The sequence below is a fragment of the Mchenga conophoros genome, linkage group LG17 (genome assembly GCF_057382185.1).
Source record: "Mchenga conophoros isolate Kocher_MC1m ecotype Shallow Benthic linkage group LG17, M_conophoros_male_GT1.1, whole genome shotgun sequence".
In the NCBI taxonomy this organism is placed as follows: domain Eukaryota; kingdom Metazoa; phylum Chordata; class Actinopteri; order Cichliformes; family Cichlidae; genus Mchenga; species Mchenga conophoros.
In genome coordinates, this window is record NC_140542.1 from 12373212 (window position 1) to 12393181 (window position 19970).

The 19970-nt window shown below is 38.4% G+C and overlaps 1 protein-coding gene across 1 annotated transcript; it reads left to right on the plus strand.

Moving 5' to 3' along the window:
* Positions 1–17591: 17591 nt before the first annotated feature.
* Positions 17592–19431, plus strand: LOC146555130 (regulator of G protein signaling 5-like). Its single transcript, XM_085252323.1, has 5 exons — positions 17592–17726; positions 17942–18031; positions 18144–18205; positions 18370–18536; positions 18624–19431. The coding sequence occupies exons 1-5, from the start codon at positions 17683–17685 to the stop codon at positions 18837–18839; spliced, it is 579 nt and encodes a 192-aa protein (XP_085108449.1). The 5' UTR covers positions 17592–17682; the 3' UTR covers positions 18840–19431.
* The last annotated feature ends 539 nt before the right edge of the window (positions 19432–19970 follow it).

Sequence of the window (19970 nt, forward strand, 5' to 3'; positions counted from 1 at the left end):
TTTATTGTTGCACTGTGTGACTTCATTCTCATTATACCAAAACGGTATTAGAGTTATGAAAATGCACTCATCCACTGATCAGACACACAGACAGACGGGTTGACCTCGTTTCCCAGCCATTTTATAACAGCAATGAAAGCAGACCAAAACATTTCTAATTAATGAGACGCCACTTCTCCATCTGCATGATTCACACCTCTGTTAAAATTAAATGTTTGAAGAACAGATTCAAAATTGCAAAATTGTTGGTTGTTCAATTTTGCTTTTTGTATTAGAAGACTTTGCATGCTAAATATTCAGTAAATACAATCTATTGAGCACATGTGCTAATGACTTTTCAGTCTTTCTCACATAAATTCAAAGAAGTAAATGAGCTGAATGTAATTGAAAAAACAAGAGAAACGTACATTTCTTTATTTCTTTAAATTTAAATGATTAATTTTAAAAATGAAGCAATAGGACTCTTATGTATATGCCATAAACTAACCTACAAACATCCTGAACCACAAACAGCTACATGCAAACTTTATGTCATGATCAATTTTAATTCCACTTTTTATATTGAGTTTGAAATTCCCAGCCACATCAACAATTTCCATTTTGTTCTTTCTAGCAATAAACATCCTTGTCCAGAGAACAGTGATACTTCAAAACATTTAGAATTATTCTATAATCATTTGATGTTTGATATTTGATTATTTGATGATCACATTCAAGAATTACAGTTACCAGTTATTAAACTCAGAGTCGATCATTTTAATTCACAATAACTACTACTGCAATTCTAAACTAAATTAAAATGCGTGCTGATGGGTTAGAACTTTGCTCAGCATCTTCACCTCTCATCCTATGCTAAGTAAGATTTTTTTAAGTTTTATCAGCAGTGATTCATATGATGACTGATGACTAGATGACTTAGGTTTTTTTTCTTTTAAAAGTAAGCAAATAAGCAAAGAGCAGAAGCATCGTCAAACATTCATGATACTATTTTTACTTAGTTGAAACTACCACATATACCTTGTATTTGGGGCACTCGGGTGACGCAGTCGCCCGCTGCCCCATTACACATCCATTTACTTTACTGTTGTTGTCAATGTGTTAGTCACTCTGGGAATGAAGAGCAGTCTGAATGTGGGACAGTGCCCTGCTCGGTAGACACAACACAAGCCTATCTGGGCCAGCAGACTGCAAGCAGTCAATGCATATCTCACAACGGAAGTAACTGCAAGCAGAGCATCAACTCAACACATTATGACCAGTCTTGTCTGTGGTTATGAAAGTGTAAATTACAGTAATGTAATTGAACATAAGAGATAGAGTAAACTACGTGAAGGTGTTCCTGGAGCTTTCGAAGCGATCCATTATGAGCCCTGTCTTGGTGCTCTTGCAGCTGTAAAAGCATTGTACTTGTTTAAAAATTGAATATTTTGTCTAAAAGGCAAACATGCACTTTTTAGAAAAAAAAATAATATCGGGGCGTGTGAGTCCCTGTGCAGAAACTAGATTTCTACAGTAAATGTACAGGACAGTCATAAGGCTTTATATGCGTCTTGACCAGTTGTTGCTCTACAAAGATAATTTGGGTGGTTTGCAACAAACGGCAAATTGTGGCTCATTTTCTATAATCTTCTCCTATCTTTCCATCTATTCTTTCGCTTCAAAATATATTTTCTGTTTCTCAATCAGTCTGTATTTCTCTAGTCTCTTAATCAATAGTAAGCACAATACCCATGGCGAAGCATTGCCCTGACTATGGATAATGGTGAGGATGAGAGAACATTTAATTACTCCTCCTGTTCAGCCCTGAGACAAACAACAGAAGCAGTGTCGGGAAAACAACAAAGCATATTGGATTGCCTGTTTTGCAACAACCTGAAAAAAACCCCATTTGTTTCTATTAGGTAACCTTCACTGGTAATGGGAGATGTACTATAAACGCGAAGATCCATTTTGTGCAGGAACACAAAAAATACAAAATTACTGGAACACAGAATGTTTTAGCCATGTGTTTTGTTTTTATGGTACATTTACTATGCATTTCAGTCCTCATCCCATACATCAAAACAAGGAAAGACTGATGCACCCGACTTTACACAGACCCAACGATGTGTAGTAGAGATACAAGCTAACTTGGGGATTGGAGTTGTTACTGTGAAGGAATATATTATACATTAATTGTTAACAGTGTTGAGGCTAACATAATACAAACTAACTCCTTAGTACTTTTTAATAACACAATATGTTTATTGTTCATTTAAGCTATTAGTTGTTTAATCACTTTTCAAATAAGCAAGCCATTAGGATTAAACATTTACAGCACTTCCCAATCCAATAGACTTCTTAGTCTGTGGCATTTTGTTCTTGCTCTCCTTGACATCGGGTGAATGCTTGTGCTAAAAAAAGGCACAGGAAAGGGCGCCTAATGATGATGAACTTATGTAACACACTTGATGTAACTGTTTGTAAATGCTGGATTTTGGAACATTAATGCATTATTTCACAGCAATACAGTGACATCATCAATATACACTTAATTTATCAAAGTGCCATACATTATTTCTTTTTGTAGCATTTAGCAGTGACAAAAGCGTATCCACATGAGTGGTTGGAAGCTGTGACACCAGGAACTTGCAAACTTGCTGCCTTTAAAATTATTCAAAGATGGGTACGAAGTCTGTGACTATTCAAATTAAGCTGCCATTTTGACACACCAAAGCAATTTTGGTGCAATAAACTGTCTGTTTGTAGCTGAGAGTGGTCAGGTTAGCAATTATAAGTAATCTGTTTAAGATAATAATGGCGAAAATCTACAAAAATCATAAACCTGTTACTATGTACATGCAGAGAAACTCACATTACACAGATATTCACATTCTTACAGTCAGAGTGGTGTTAAACATAAGACCAAAATCGGCCCCGCAATGACTCCAGTCCAGCCCACTGCATGAGTGAAGGAGGGCATAGATTTTGGACTTTTGAACAATAGCGTTACTTTATCAAAAAAAGGAAAAAGAATGAATGGTGCTGTTGAAATTAAACCATTTCTTATAGAAAAGGTGAGTTATCCTATAGATTAAATGTAACAGGAAGAGGACTTTCACTGGTCCGGCCCACTTAAGAACAAAGTGGGCTGTATGTGGGCCATGATTTAAAATATGTTTGACACTTCTGGTCCAGCCAGACCCAGAATTGAAACTGAAATGTCTCCACAACCAGTGATGTAGCTGCTGCAGGATAGTGATTGATTGCCTCCTACCAGGTGAAACACTGAATTGCCTTCCAATCAAGAGTATTCACATGAACCTCTGGGTGACCAGTTGGTTGCTTATTTATTTGTGAATGAAAGCAAAAATATTTGAATGCAATCATTGAGCAACCCACAGTTTTTTTCTAGTCACACGGATGTTGATATTTTCATATTCATATTTTTGATCCAGTGTGAATGAGGCTGTCTTTAACGTCCAACTCTAAACACAAAGCAAGAAAAACGCTGATTTATTTTAAATTCACAGTGATACAGCATTATATCGGCTATAAGAATGTTCTTTTGTAATTTGGAAATCAAATTGTAACATTTTTTTATATAAGCTAATGCATTTGTGTGTCAGCTCCTATTTTTTAGTTACAACAGCCTGTAGGAGCAATAATACCTGCTGCTCTCTGATATTGTCATTGCTGACTGTTTGTTAGGATCTCCAAGGTAGCAGGTACATTCATACTGTGTGCATGTGATGTTGACAAGAGTCAAATATCAACGGTGTTGTTGTCTGGGCCTGATATTTCACAACCCAACCGTGGGGATACAGCGGGGAAAACAACAAAGCCATCCAGCTTCAAGTTAATGATTAGCAGTGATTTCTCCAAGGCATGCTCTGCTGGTAAAGGACCACATACAAGTCTGTCATTTCACTGCAGGAGGTGCTTTTGTTGGGGGAGCATCATATGTTATTCATTGCTGTGAAATCTGTTTCAGCTCAGCCAGATAACCCTGCTCAGCTCTCATTACAGTCTACATTTTCACAATATACACACACCACACATATACATACAAACACACACTTGTAAAACGGAATGCATTCTGAAAGGGTTTATAATACCACTGGCCTCTATCATTAGCACAGTATTGAATCTAGAGGGGACTGTCTGTATCTCTACTGTGCTCTTCACTTTATTTTTAGACAACTCAAATTAGGTCTGAACAAATGATTTGGAGTGTGGTAGAGTTTACTCCCCAAAATATTTTTCTATTATGTAACAGATAGACAAGAAACCAGCTCACAGATGAAACAGCACAGTAATATCACGTACAAACACAGTAATGGGGTAGTTTTAATATGGGAATGTATTTAATACATAATGAAAACGTAATGTGTTTATTATTAAATTGATTGATTGATTTTATTTTATTTTATTTTATTTATTTTTTCGAAGGCCTAGGCCCAGTTCTGTTCCTCCAAAGATGGATTCTGCCATTTTTGTGACATGTATTACTGACCTGTCAAAACATTTGGTAAATATATTTATGTTTCCAAAGGTTGAGTTTCCATTTTATGGCACCTGCAAGACAAAATGGCTTGGGACAAGCTAAAGATCATTATGGCTTCTTGATAGTGAATCCCTGTGCAGTGGTTTTTCATCTTGCTCCATCATGAGCTGAAAATTTTAATTTCCCCTTAGTTTAATTAGTAGACAAACATCTGCCAGATTAATGACATTGCCATCAATGAGAATTCACTATGAATTACCAAATGTTAGCATGCACCAGCATAAAGTCAAGTGACACGTGGGCATTGGTGGGCATTGCTTGTTTCACGCTGGTATTTTATCTTTGTGATTATAAGTGTGTCACAATGACTGACAGCTGTTAGTATAAGCAGTCGTTTTTAATCAGATCTGTAATGCCTGTAACTGTATACTGGTGCACCAGCCTTCTTCTATAGTTCTTAGTCACAAGTGATGAAATTTAAGAATGCTAATCATGTAAGCGGTGTAAACATGTAAATCACAATTAGAACTGAGGGAGAGAAAAAAGAAACTCTATAAATTAATTCATTTTATTCGAAAAAAACACATCATCAGTTATTACCAGCAATGAAAAACTGAATTTAACAGATTGTCACTTCAAATGTCAGGACATTTTGCACATTGTAGGCTTGTCTGACCTCTGTCTAAAATGCCCCTTGGGAGTAGTTACAGATCATAGTGTTGCTGAAGAAGGAGCACACTTCAGTAGTTATTGTTTAACAGTCACAGAGAGCATCTGGCTGGCCCTGCTGTAGGCTGCTTCTTTCCTCCCCAGAGAACAATCAGACAGATGAGCACCATGAGGCTCTTACATGCACAAAGCCAGATGACTCCCAGAGAGACCGAACATGACCACTACACAAATGTTGAATTGTCCAAGCACAAAATCCCCCAGCATTTTTGGTTCAATTAGTGAATGAAAATCGTCTGTCTAGATAGAATACAATTTATTACAGAACTACAGTTGTCAGGTATCTTCACATGTAGTTTTCACACCTATACACTGTTTCACATCAGTGGGCATTACCCCATAATGTGATGTAAAAAACGTACAAACGTTGGCTTGTAATTCTTACAAATTAATAAAAAAGAATTCATAGTCTTTGCTCAACACTTTCTTGAAGCACCCTTAGCAGCAGTTAGAGCCTCAAGTCTTTTTGAGTGTGATGCTACAAGCTTGACACACCTACTGGCCCACCTTTTTGGGGAGTTTCTCCCATTCTTCTTTTGCAGACCTCTCAAGCTTCATCAGATTTGGCAGGTATCGCTGTGCAGTTATTTTCAGATATCTCCAGAGATGTTCACTCGGGTTCAACTCAGGGCTATGGCCGGGCCCCTCAAGGACATTCACAAGCTGTATGCTTAGTCCTGTTGGAAGATGAACCTTTACACCAGTCTGAGATCGAGCGTGCTCGGGAGCAGGTTATTATCAAGGATGTTTCTATACATTGCTTCATTGAATGTTTCAATGACACCAACTAGATTTTAATTTCCTAATGATGAAAAACATTCCCACAACATGATGCTGCCACCACCATGCTTTACTGTAGGGCTGGTATAGGCCAGGTGATGACCAGTACCTGGTTTCCTCCAGGCATGACACTTGACAGTCAGACCAAAGAGTTCAATCTTTGTATTATCAGACGAGAGAAATTTATTTTTAGTCGTCTGAGAGTCTAGGTCTGTTTTGACAAACTCCAGATGTGCTGTCGTGTGCATTTTACTGACCACTCTACAATACAGGCCTGAATGGTGCATTTTTTGCATTATTCAACACAGTACAAATATCTATAGCGGTGCTATTAATCCTTATAGGACTGATGGGATACTTTCAGTAATTTATGTACAACTTGTCAGCAATCTACATTATGTGTAGTGGGGTGTTTTCATAATGTTTCATTGCCTTTACTAAATAACGACTTCTATCAATCATTCTCTTTCATTCTCAGGGTAAATGTATTGTTAAATATATAAATGATCATTTTTACAGTTTCTGAGCCAGGAAGCCGTGCAAACAGGTGAGGAAGTCTATGCATAGTGGAGCATATTAAAAAAAAAGACAGCACAAAATCATTAAAAAAAAAGGTTTGTTTGATTTGTTGACGTTTGTCTTATTTTGGCTATCCCTGTAAAACACCTCTTAGGCAAACCTCGTATACTGGGCAGATTAACCAGCAGGAATTTCCCTGAAATTCATCTTTCTGTTTAAATATTTCCATTCATGGGCTTTTTGCTCTCCTGTTCCGCTCTTTACTGAGTCACCACTCTGATGGACCTTCTGAAAAGAACAAACAAACAAACAAACAAACAAACAAGCGGATGTAATGCCAGGAAACACTGGCAATGACCTGAGACTCAGATGTTTGGGAAGGGAGGGGGAGTTTCTAGCTGACCTTGTCTTCAACACAAACTGCCCATGAACACAAGCAACCAGATAAGCAGGAAAACGTGGGGCTGTTATTTGAAAAATGATTGCTACGAATTCATCAGCTCCTCGGGTGTAAAGTCATTCTGGAGCAACACAATGATTCACTTTTGGCTATACACTGACATAAACATCTATGGCCAGGCAGTACACTGAAAGCTTACACATCAGACAACTTGTTTAGTTAGTTTGAAGTGTCATCAGCTGTTCAATGTACTCTGCAGCTGTACTCTGCAGCTTAAGTGATTTACAATCAGCACCACATAGCGAAGCCAATTTAACCCTTGGTTAAGGCTTCATGTAGAAACAGTGCAATCCAAATTATTAGAATGAAAACCACCCATGGCAACCACTTTTATACATTTATGCTACGCTTTGTAGAGGATACAAGACATATATTACCTACCATGGTATCCATCAACTGCAACAGCAACTTTGCTAGCATGGACAGCAATGACTCACAAACAATGTAGAGGACCTAGAATATCCAACAGAGTGTCCCAACCATAGCTAGCTGTAAGATGACAATGACATTACCACCAAAGTCACAAACTGCAGACCAGTGGTCCCCAAACAATATGCTGGGAGGCAAGCCTAGCTGTGCTGAAGGATTTTGAAGGATGTGTATTGGTACAATATTCAACTGCACAAAATAATAATGAATTAATTTTTAATATTATATCTGTATTTTTATGGGCTCTTTTGTCAATACAGAGTTAAATTTTACACCCTAAAATATTTTTTTCCTAAAAGTATTCACAGTTAATTACCAGATGGTGGGAATTATTACAGCTTGACACGTGAAAGGACCCCATTGTTAGCAACTAGGAAAAAAACTGCAGGTGTCATGCAAGATCCAGATGCTGTACATGTGGTAAGTAACATCATCTAATAATAATAGCAAAAGTAGGTGAATTTCACAACATGTTACGTGCAGACACATGGACAAGAACACAGGTGTCTTTAACATTTTCAGCTGCCTTTTGTTCAAATTGAAAAATTAAACCTGAACACGTAATTATATCAAACGATGAAAAGTTTGGGTATGCCTCTCTGTGAACCTAATTAGAAGAATAAGAAGAATCTCTTTAGCTCCTTGACCTACTTTTTATGCTAATGGAAGCTTCGTGAAGAAAAGATGAAAAGATTTCTTATGAGAATTTCCATCAGGGTATAATTCACTATGAAATAACCAGATATTATTGCCTGCTGGTCATGTTTTTAGTAGGTGAATTTGGACCACAGTGTCATTTTTCATTTTCTCCTTGGCAATGGTAATTGCGAAGGCAGCAATGCAGCAGCTCATGTAGATGCGATAATCTCAATGCGGTCTTTTCATCGCAACAACAAAAACCTACACAGAAGTGAACTGTGAGAAGAGCATGCTGAGTCTAAGATGAGCTTTTGTCATCGACATATGAGGCTGAATGAAACCAAAAGATCTTGACTAGGCTTAAGATGGATAGCCTTTGATGTTAAATGACTTGCAATTTTAGGTTACACGGGGTAAAAAGACCAGCAAGTAATATGGACAGGGCTGTTTGCAGAGGTAAAGTAAGGCCCTGCAACTTAAGTGTCCTAGATTAGCCCCAGGTACATTTCTGACCCAGACACGATTGAGTAAGCTAGAGGTGAGATATGACCTTTGATTTAAAAGTCACTCATGAAGGTAAATGTCAGTTCTGGTTTATCAGGACTGCCCTGTGGTGCATTTCCTGGGTGGTATTCAGTATTCTGATTTGACACAATAAATATGAATTGCATTTATTTCTAACACATGCATGCATGGAGACATTTTGTAATTGGAGCAAGTAGAATAATATATGTGCAGACAATATACACTTAATGCATCATTCTAATTTAATTAGTCCTAAAAGTAACATGTAGTATGCCTGTAGCCTCTCTCTTTGTCCCTTCTTGTGCTTTGGTGTGTGCCTGATGGCAGGAGTGGAGACAGGTGCACCACAACCTGAGCACAGTCTCGCCAGCTGCATCCACTTCCTCAATCAGTCCCACTTCCAGCAATCAGCTCTGCCACCACCACTGACTACAACAGACGCTGCTCATGCAATCATACTTGTTGGATTTATATTTTATTATTGTCATTTGTATTGGGAAATATCTAACCATATATACTTAGAGGTTTATAATCGATTGTGTAGTGATAGGATGTGTGATCCTTAGTGGTCAGCAAAGACTGTGCTGGCATCCACACCTACATCCTGGGAGCATGGGAGAGGTCGTACCTTCTTTTATTGTTTTATGGTAGGATAAACAAATCTATGTCTGTTTTAGTCTAAGTGCCTTTTGTTTAGATGAACTGCTGGACTTCCAGACCAGCAGGTTTAGGGAAGTCCTTTATGAGGTCACATCTTGACCCCCCCCCCACACACACACATACATACTTACACAACGCACAGGCAAGGTACTCTTTGTGTGTGTGTACACGTCATATGTTAATGAACCTATGTATATTCATGTAACCTCAATAAAAGAGCAGTGTTACGAGGGAGCGGACAAGAGCAACTGGGGTCAAGCGAAGGACCGGCGTTTGTCCAGTTGGTCTTCCTTGTATATGAGAAACATAAAGAACTTTGCCTGCTTGTGTCTTGCTTGCTGTGTAGTAGAATCGTCTTGAACGTTCCAGCGAATAGGTTTATGCTACAAACCTATCAATACTCATGGCTTTCTTTTTCTGACTGGGGTAGACAAAGTTGGCTTTACTCCCATTTTTGTTCCCTGTGACCAGAGCTGCGTTAACCTCTACTCATAGACATTCTGGCTCATCAGCCTCAGCTCTTATGCTACAATCGCACTAGAGAAAACTGTAGTTGGAGTTTATGTCATGACTGGAATTATTATGACTTTGTGCAATTTCTGATCTTGTTGCCTTTCAAATCATTGGTTCCAAGATGGGAACCAGGTATCACAGTCATGTGCTGTCTTCAAAGCATCAAGACAGTAATAAAACAGCAATATGACAGTTAGTCTAAAGGCAGTCTGAATTGGGTCAAGTTGTCAATTACATGTGATCTGTTTGTGATACTGATTAAACTTCACATTTCTGTTGCCTTCTACATGCACAGAAAGTCAAATCCTGAGTACAGCCAGGATCTCATATATTTGAACCTGAAATTTAGAAAGTCGTTTACAAATAGAGATGTAGTTGCCGCAATTTAACATCAAAACCTCATAGGTGCTCAGCATCACTGATTTTTACAACCAGTTGAGTCAAGTCTTCTATTGCAAAGATGCACATTTCAGACGAGTTGCACTCATCAGCACAGACTGACTCGAATGTATTGTAACGTGTAGGCAATCAGTCTGCACCAAATCGCAACAGCAGTTGCCTCAAAGCTTACTATATTGTAAGGTAAAGACACTACAACAAGAATTAAACAGGAGTTATTTCAAACCCTTGTGACGGTCAGTCTGAGTCAGGCAGAGATTGTTAGAAGATAGTTTGAGATTGAAAGTGGATCAGCATGCATCACTCTCAATCTCTGTGCAACTTCTTGCAACTGGGTGCTGAGTGCAAATTATTCAGTGCAGTTACTGGGCAAACACCATTTTTTTCTAGTCACAAGGAGATTACTATCCTATTTTTACTCTAGTGTGAGTAACCTTTTAAAAAACATTATAACCGCACATTAATTCATTATTCATTCATCCTTTTTACTTTGCCTTTGTTTGATAGCTGTAAAAAAAACCACCTCAGAAATTAATGATTAAATAAATTATTTTAATTAATAGGATTTTTTTCTGTTCAAACCTGAGAAATTGAATGTAATCAGTTGAATCCATAATCTTAAAATATATATAGCAAAGAAAACGTTACAATTCCTTAAGAAAGAGGCTATGCAATGTGGAAGGCATGGTACACACTGAGTAAGTTGACAATTTTGCAGTTTTTATTCAATTAAAGATAAAAAAAATAATAATTCTGCAATTTAAATTAAAATGATTAAATAAAAACCCCATACATGAACATAGCAGAGACAATGTGATACTATCATGTGGTATATCTAGTGGTTATACTTGGATCCTTCCAAGCTCACTTTCCCTCAGTCTGTCCTCCTGCTTCTCAGCCCAACATCAACCTAATCTCAGCCCCAGGTTCCAGTAGTAACTGTAGCCTTAGCTCCTGGTCACAGACCAAAAGGCTGCAACTAGACTGGTCTTTATACTGGTCTGTAGACTGGTCTTAATTTTGCTCATAGTATACATCAGAGTTTTTACGAAAAAAACCCAAAAACATTTTACCAACAAAAGGGGGCATACCCCGAGCCCATCTCAAGTCTAACCTATAATGAAACCAAAAACATCTCTTAATCCTGTCCCATTCAAGTCTCTGTGGGATGCATCTACTTGACATGTAGCTCCATTTCTCAGGGAGGTTCATATCAGATTTCGTGGAAGGTTAAAAATAGTTTCTAGTTACATGGTAAGTTAATAAATAGCTGTAACAACTATAAACTAGAAAATCCAGAACTCTTTCAAGAAATCCTATCCTAACAAACAAAAACCAGACTGTAATAAAAGTTTTAAAAATTCTCTTTATATTTTTCTCATTTTGATTGAGGACCGAGGCATGAATCTTGAAAATGTTTAATTCTTTGGTTGTCTCTTGTCATAACACAGCCAAATGATAAGTACTGTTCTGAATAAAGATTTTGTCTCCAAAGTAACGAGACTGTCTTATTTGTTGAGGCAGAGTGTGCTGTTGAGGAAAAGGAAACAAAGCAACATGTTTTGAAAAGATTCTGTTGCGATATTGTGCATCCACTGAATAGCTCTGCTCTGCTTGAAATGGAGATTTGACCTACTGTCAGCTATTTGCCTCTCACTGAATCCCAGGCGTAAATAATAGCACATCATTCTTATAGAATATGCATAAATAGCACATCATATCCATTTTGACTACTAACTTTTACATCATTTAAATGCCACATGAATAGATATAAGCTAGGCAGTCATACCTCAAGACTACATGCCATAAAATAGCACACAAAAAGTAAAAAAGAAACAAATGCTCAATACAATATCAAATGACTTGCATTTGATATTGTACTGAGCATGATGAATGCATGTTATTCTTACACCATTACAATACACCTGGTAAATCATGATATCATAATATAGTAGCTGAAATCAATTCAAAGCCTACAGATGGCATAAACAGTGAAGAGAAGTGATAACCTCCTCTGAGATTGCTCTGAAGCAGAAATGTTCAGTCATTTACTCTGTGTTTTTATTAAGCTAAAGCCCCCCCAGATATATCAAATGACCTTTTGTGCGATCAAAGAACTCTCTTAAATCACTTGTAAACTAACACTCTTTCTAAGTCTGACTACTGGGTAAAGACACCCAGGGGCTTTCTGAGAAAAGTGTCTGTGCAGTCTCCATTCTGTGAGCATTAGTGGGTTTTTTTATTTTTATTTTTTATCTGACAGGAAGTCTGAGCTGTAGCAGTTTAACAACAGGAAAAAATGACCAGCACTTTATAAAGAATATGTGGTGCTGTTGTGAAACAAAGGAACGAAGCTCGAGGGCATTGCTAGCTGACAGATGATCCAAACTCATGGTTAAATTTAATTCACCAAAAGAGTTTCAGGGAAATCAGATGTTAACGCCTTCTCTCTCAGCTTTATCTCAGCATCACATCTGTGCTTTATTTATAACACTGGAAACTATTGTATGAAACATTAACATGTTCTGGTGAATATTATTCTCCTGACCTGAATTATAGCCATTAAAATGCCTCAGTTTTCTGCTGTAAAAAGCAACAGAAAACTGAGGCAAAAACATTGTAACTGCTCGGAGCACTTTCTTGCTTTTTTTGTCAGAAGCACATAGTAGTTAAATCCTTGTTTGGCTGGAACAGTTGTGTAATAGTCATCACAATTAGCTAGAAACCTTTCATAATAATTTTCAGTATCAAGTACTAGCATCACCCAGCTCCAAGGACAGTGACTACCCAACTTCCAAAAATGGCCTTTGGTCAGTCATAGTCATATTTCACACCGTCTCCTACATTGTCTCATTTCCGGCTTTGTCACCAGGATTGATAAGAGCTGTGCTGACATCACCGTGACTGTATGAGTAGGTGAGTGGGTAGCCGGGTTCCCCCAGGCTTCTCAGGCAAACCTTTGTTCTTTGATGGCACCAAATGGCGCAGTTAAATCCTCCCCAGCAAAATTAGTCCCCTCAGTATCAGCTGACTTAACCTAATCAGTGCTGCCTGGCCCTGGCACACTGTGAATGTTTTTGCTAAAATGTGTTTGTATCAAAGGCAGCGTGGTTTGCACTACTTCCTTTTTAGGGATATTCTTGGACTAAAATGTCTTATGGGTCATTTGTATTGTGCCAAACAGATAGTCCAGATAGTGCTTTTCCAGATATCAGGTTTCAACTGAAAGCACTGCCTTACTGTAAGAAAAGGAGCATCATTTAAAGTTAAGAAAATGCAGATTATTGTTGGCAGGCAATTTTCAATCGCTGAGCCACATTACGCCTTTGCATCTGAGGGTCATCATTCATGTAAGACTAAAAGGTCACTTAAAAAAAAAATACAAATTGATTTTGTATAAAGCTGCCAGCTGGGAAACCATGGGTCCTGACATTTATGTACAGGGTGGGCCATTTATATGGATACACCGTAATAACATGGGAATGGTTGGTGATATTAAAGTCCTGTTTGTGGCACATTAGTATATGTGAGGGGGCAAACTCCTCAGATGGGTGGTGACCATGGTGGCCATTTAGAAGTCGGCCATCTTGGATTACGTTACATTGAAACCAAGTGTTAAGGTTCACATAATTGAGGAAGGAGAGTACAAACAACCAGGTCCAGAAGATCTTGGTCAAACAATTGATTTTAATGAATACACGCGTGGGAAGACCACTGTACGCAGACAGCACTTGATCTTCGACTTAATCAAAGCATACACAGATTTTTATAGCATCAGGGTTTGAATTAACGACGCCCCTTCATACGTCACAGACAGAATATATACACACGTCAAATCAAAACCACAATGACTTTTAACACAGTTTAAAAGAACGTTGTCTTCGTCTCGTCTGGAACACGAGCCCCACATCCTGCCAGACGCTGTTCCTCTTTCCAGAGACAAACATGACCAACTTCTCACCTATAAATGAGTCTAACTAATGTGTTTGTGTGTGTATGTGTTGACCTTACATGCTCTCTCATCTCACCCGTTGCACTTCTGACCTTTTACCAGACCAGAGGCTCATCCTTATGTGTAATAACCTAACTGAAACTACATGTACTATGTTGAATAAATGTTTTAATCAAGAACCTCTACTAAGAGCTTAGTAAAAGAATATAAAAGTATAACAGACAATTTGAATAACCTAGTAATTCAAATAGCCTCGTCTAACCTGCTCCTCAGAATAACTTAGACTCTGCTTTCACTTCTGCTTTCTCTTCTGCAAACTCTTCTGCAAACTCTCTGCAACTTCCTGTCAACTGCTGCACTTGGTCTTTCTAAAAGACACACACTGTTTAAACCTCTGAATACAATATCAATGCTGCAGATTCTATTATTAATGCAAGGGTAATGATGATGATTATTTAACAATAGCAGTAAAATAATTTCCCTGCTCCACACAAGCACACCATTGTTTTTCTTGTGACATTACCAATAAGTTTGATGTGTCACATGGCACTCTTCCTATTGAAAAAACAAAAGTTGTATCCAAGATGGCCGACTTCTAAATGGCCACCATGGTCACCACCCATCTTGAGGAGTTTGCCCCCTCACATGTACTAATGTGCCACAAACAGGACTTTAATATCACCAACCATTCCCATGTTATTACGGTGTATCCATATAAATGGCCCACCCTGTACATACTGTTTTGACATGTACCACCCGCCTAAAAGTTTTCAAAGACTAAACACACCCACATATGGCAACAGCACTCCCCAATGGCAGTGGCTGCCCCACGGCCGGGCAGTGTACCCTGCTCCACTGTTCAGGAGTACAACAAAGAGCCCAAGTCACTGAGTCAGCCAGCAGACTCCCCCCGGGACCTATCGCACAGGATGCAAAGGTTCAAACCCAGTGCCAGACATCACAGGACAACTGCACAGGTCCCATGTGTTTGCCCTGAACAGAGTGATCAGTGTATAGTCCTGCTGATGTTCAGTAGTTCATAGCTATGTATCACTGTACTGCTTTTGCTAATAACTACAGTTATTAACTCTTTCAAAAAATGTCACATGAATTAATAGTTGGTGTTGTTCAGAGAAGGAATTGTAGAATTATTAATTAGTTGTCAGGTTAACCTCATGTATGTCATGTCTTGATGCTGTACCTTAATTTATCAGTTCATTCTAAGCATGTAACAGCTTAATAGGTCTAATAAGATTCCAGGCTGATATGTGATTCCTTGTTAAACAGTAAAAAAAACGAAAAAAACCAAAAAACACTTGGAAGCTGAATATCCTTCTTTGTATAATGGTTTTTATTTGAAGTGGTTTAAAATACTGTTATGGTGAATCTAGCTGTTTCTTGGGAATTCACAAGTGACAATCACCACAGTGGGGTTTTTAATCCTAGGGGGAGGGATGTTACCAGCAGAGGCTATTGCATTTATCACACTGCCCTTGTGGGTACTCAGTTCCTTGAAACGCCCATGGCTGTAACCTTACATAAGTAGCACATTACAAAGTTCCAACTGTCAGGAGGAAACCCAGATTCTAATATTTGTTCTATTGGTTCTAGTTATAACACCGGTTATGTGCCTGTCCTTTTTTTTTTTTTACTGTAATATGAATATGACAAACAAATCCCAGATAAGCAACTCTCAGCTTGCCATATGGGAAACGGTCTAGCTTCAGCTTTATTGTGTCCTGCAGTTGGCAGTACATCCACCCTGCTTTCAGGAAAATATAATTAAACAGAGTGAATATCACATTTCCTTCCCATAATGCCCAGGAATGAACACCTTTATCTGCCTCATAAAGAGTGTAAAGTGTGATTGTGTTTGCACCTAGAGGGCATTGAATCAGGGAAAAAAACAAAGGAGGTGTCGAGAATCAATTTGACAACACAAAATTTTAAAAGGACAAATGCCAGTTGAACATTTTACTGTCAAATTAAACCCAGTGATGTGCAAAAGAGTTTCTGTGATGCTGGCAGTCACCTGTGCAGTGCCATGCTTATTATTATTATTATTATTATTATTATTATTATTATTATTGCATTTAGCAACCTGTTTTATTTCAAAGTCTGTTATATAGTGGACTCAGTGTTGGGGAGTAACGGAATACATGTACCGCCGTTACGTATTTAAAAAGGCGAGTGGAAAAGGACGAGTTGTCATCAAGCAAAAACAGGAGCTGGAAGCATGTAAATATAATAATAACCACTGCAGCCAAGAAGAGTGCCTGACGAGCCCAGTTGTAAGTAAGCTATTAAGACTCGACTGTAGACTGTGTTCGTGTTTTCCTCCGAAAACAATAAGTTCCGTTGGAGCAGCCTTTCAACGCCTCTCTTTGTCTCTTGCAAGAAAAGTTGACCCACACAACAAAGTAAAGCTATTTTTCGGCTATGAGCCCAACACGGAACCCGCCGTATCAGAGGTCCCTTTACTACAGTTCGGAGCCGCGGACCTTCAGTAACAGTAATAAATCACAGCAATAGTACATTCAGCATGATAATATATTAAGTAATCCAAAGTATTCAGAATACGTTACTCTCATTGAGTAACGTAACGGAATACGTTACAGAATACATTTTGGGGCATGTATTCTGTAATCTGTAATGGAATACATTTTAAAAGTAACCTTCCCAACACTGAGTGGACCTGATGTTTAGTCTGATGGAGTTTACAACAGAGCTGTATATCAAGAATACATGCAGTATGAAGTGATCAGATTTGATTATTATTTATTTTTTAATCTTCTGCTTGTGAGAGATTTCTTGCTGGGATTCTGCTTTCACTGAACTTGGGTATGTTTAGTGTAGGTATAGTGTGTTGTTTTTCTTTGCATTCTTTTTTCCTTTTTCTGTTCTGTTTTTTAGTCTTTGTGGAACAAACTCACATGAATGTCAGTGGCAATCTGCCCTAATGACTCTTTAGGGAAGAGCCACAGCTCGCAAGGATGTGATAAGACCTATGAGAGACCCACAAAAATAAAAAGCTTTTTTCATTTGACCTTGAAGCCTGTTGTATTATATGAACTGTCATGTTAAAATGTATGTTCCCTTGCCCAAGACTATTTTAAAGGCTGTCAATAAAAACTAATTTCACAAGCACCAGTGCTCTCTTAGCACTAAATAAATCCATGAGCTCACCACCACCAACACCAGATGTGTTTTTTCTACTTGAACACTGATGTTTTTGTTTTGTTTTGTTTTGTTGGGATTGTTCATGTAAGAGGCAGAGTGGTTTGTTTTGGTTGTGGCTGGTTAAGGGAAATACAAGAAAAACAAAGTGGAGAATATCAGTAGCATTTATCTTCTGACAGTAATTTCCCAGCCTTGTCCTTGCATATACTCTCTCTCTCCCTCTCTCTCTCCCTCTTTGTGATTGGCTGAGGTGGCTGATGACACATCACAAGCAGGGGCGGTTGAACTATAAAGCCTCTGTACTCACTCTCTTCAGATACAGACAATCTCGCTCCATACTGAGCTTTACTGAACAGTAATTTGAGCACCACAAAACCGAAACACCACCCCTACCAGCTCCAACCTGCTGCTATGTGTAAAGGACTAGCATCACTGCCTACCTGCTGCTTGGAAAGGTATATTAAGCTTCTTGCAAACACTGATGTTTGAGGATTTGGATTAGATGATAGGGAACAGCTTTTTCTTTATCACTGTACATTTGCATGTGAGCATCTGAGAAGCTAAAATACAATGTAAGTTTTAGTTTGTGCAAATCTAGACGGCTTGTCAATGGGTATGCCATCAAGGTCTTGGTGAAAAATGTAAATAATCTGTTTTCTCTTTGTCTTAGGGCCAAGGAGCTGAAGGCAAGGCTGGGAAGTGTTTTGCAGATCCCCAACTGGAACTGGAATCTATCCTGTTGCAAAATAGGGAAAAATAAGTAAGGCTCACATACACAATATAATACTGCAGGGTGCATTTATTGCCATTGTGTGTTTGGTCAAAATTCCAGTTTGAATCTAATTTGAAACTAATGCTTCATTTGTTTTCAGGCCAACCCTGGAGGAATGCCTAAGGTGGAAAGAGTCCTTTGAAAAACTTCTTTCCAGCAAATGTAAGTAAAGTCTCAGTTTGTTTCTTTTATTGTTCTGTGCCATTTTCACAAAAACAAAAGTGCATTCAAATGTGGGTAAATTGTGTGGATGCACACACATACACATTCATCCACTCTGGGTCCATTATGTGCAACGAGTAATCACATTTCCTCTATTTCTGCAGATGGACTGTATGCCTTCACAGCCTTCCTTATGTCTGAGTTCAGCGAGGAGAACATTGCGTTCTACTTTGCCTGTGAGGAATACAAACATATCAAGTGTCCTGCCAAGCTAGCTACTAAGGCTAAGAAGATCTATGATGAATTTATCGGCAGCGAAGCTCCCCGGGAGGTATGTAAATGCCAAATCTCAAAGAAGACGTAGCCATAAGTGGTCAAAAAGAGACTCAACCTAATATCTTGTGTCCTTTTTTTGTAGATTAATATTGACCACGAAACCCGTGACATCACCAAAGCCAATATGCTGGCCCCCACACATTCTTGTTTCGACATGGCCCAGCACAAGATCTACATGCTCATGGCCAAAGACTGCTATCCACGCTTTCTCCGCTCTCCAGCCTACAGAGATCTGGTGTGCCAAGCCAAGCCAAGCAACAAGGCCAGAAATCTGCCCCAACAGGAGAAGAAGGCTTGAAATCTGTCGATGAGCCTAAAAGGGATTTGTTAGCGATCGCCTTAAGATTTGAGAATGGAAGGGAAGTCTGGCACAAGGTGCTTCATCGTGAAGCATGTGCTAATAATGGTACAGATGCTGAGTGCTACATGAGAGCAGCTGTGGATGGGCCTATAGCGTAGTAGCCATCACTTTGAAGATGGCAACAGAATGGGAAAAAAAAAAGGAAAATGAAGAAAAGCTGAAGGCTGATGCCTGAAAATGGACTGCTGTCAATACAGCTAGAGTTTGGAAAGCAAAGTAAAGAAAGAGTTCTACTAAACAGACTGAGTGACAATCAAGCAAGAGGCCAGCACATTTGGAAAATGCACTTTTCTTAGCCATTAGGCAAACTTTTGTAGTTGTGACGTGCAATGTCTGTCAAACTTGTTCACTGTATGTATTTGTATGGGCATGTGGGGTCCTTTATGATTTTTATGTATTTACCTGTATGTATATATTGCATTTTTAATCAAATATGGAAAATAATGTGCAGTTTAATTTATACTATAATATTTATATGACTGTTTTTTTTCTACATACCAAATAAATTAAATTATTTGTAAAACTGTGACTATTTCCTAAATGTGTTTTTCTTACTGAACAAAATCATGGTTTAAAATTACTTCTATAAGATTATTTATATTCAAATTATATTTGCTAAGCAACAGCACGATGGGAAAAAAATCACCCATTGTAAAAGCTGATGGGTACTTTAAGTGTCTTATTTAGTCTAGTGACATAGACGAGTCATCAAATGTCAATATGTGGTCAGGCACAGTTTGCTCATAGTTGTGCAAATACCCAGAGTACGGATGTTTAATCATTCATATTATCTGTTGTAGAGGTAACAATGATATATTTGCCCTCTGTCATGACGAACTCTGCAGCTAATGTTGTGCACAACTGTTATTCACCTAGGAAACTGCTCTGCTCTAAAATGTATCATAAAGAACTCAGACAATGACAGTACCCCCCTGCTTCTAGCTTTTGTCCCATAGTGTGTAAATGGGAATGAGCTTTCTAGCAAATAGGAAGCTCAAGAGATGATGACAGCATTAACGCAACAGCAGGAGCTGTAAAAGTTTATTATTACCATAGACACTGTTTGCA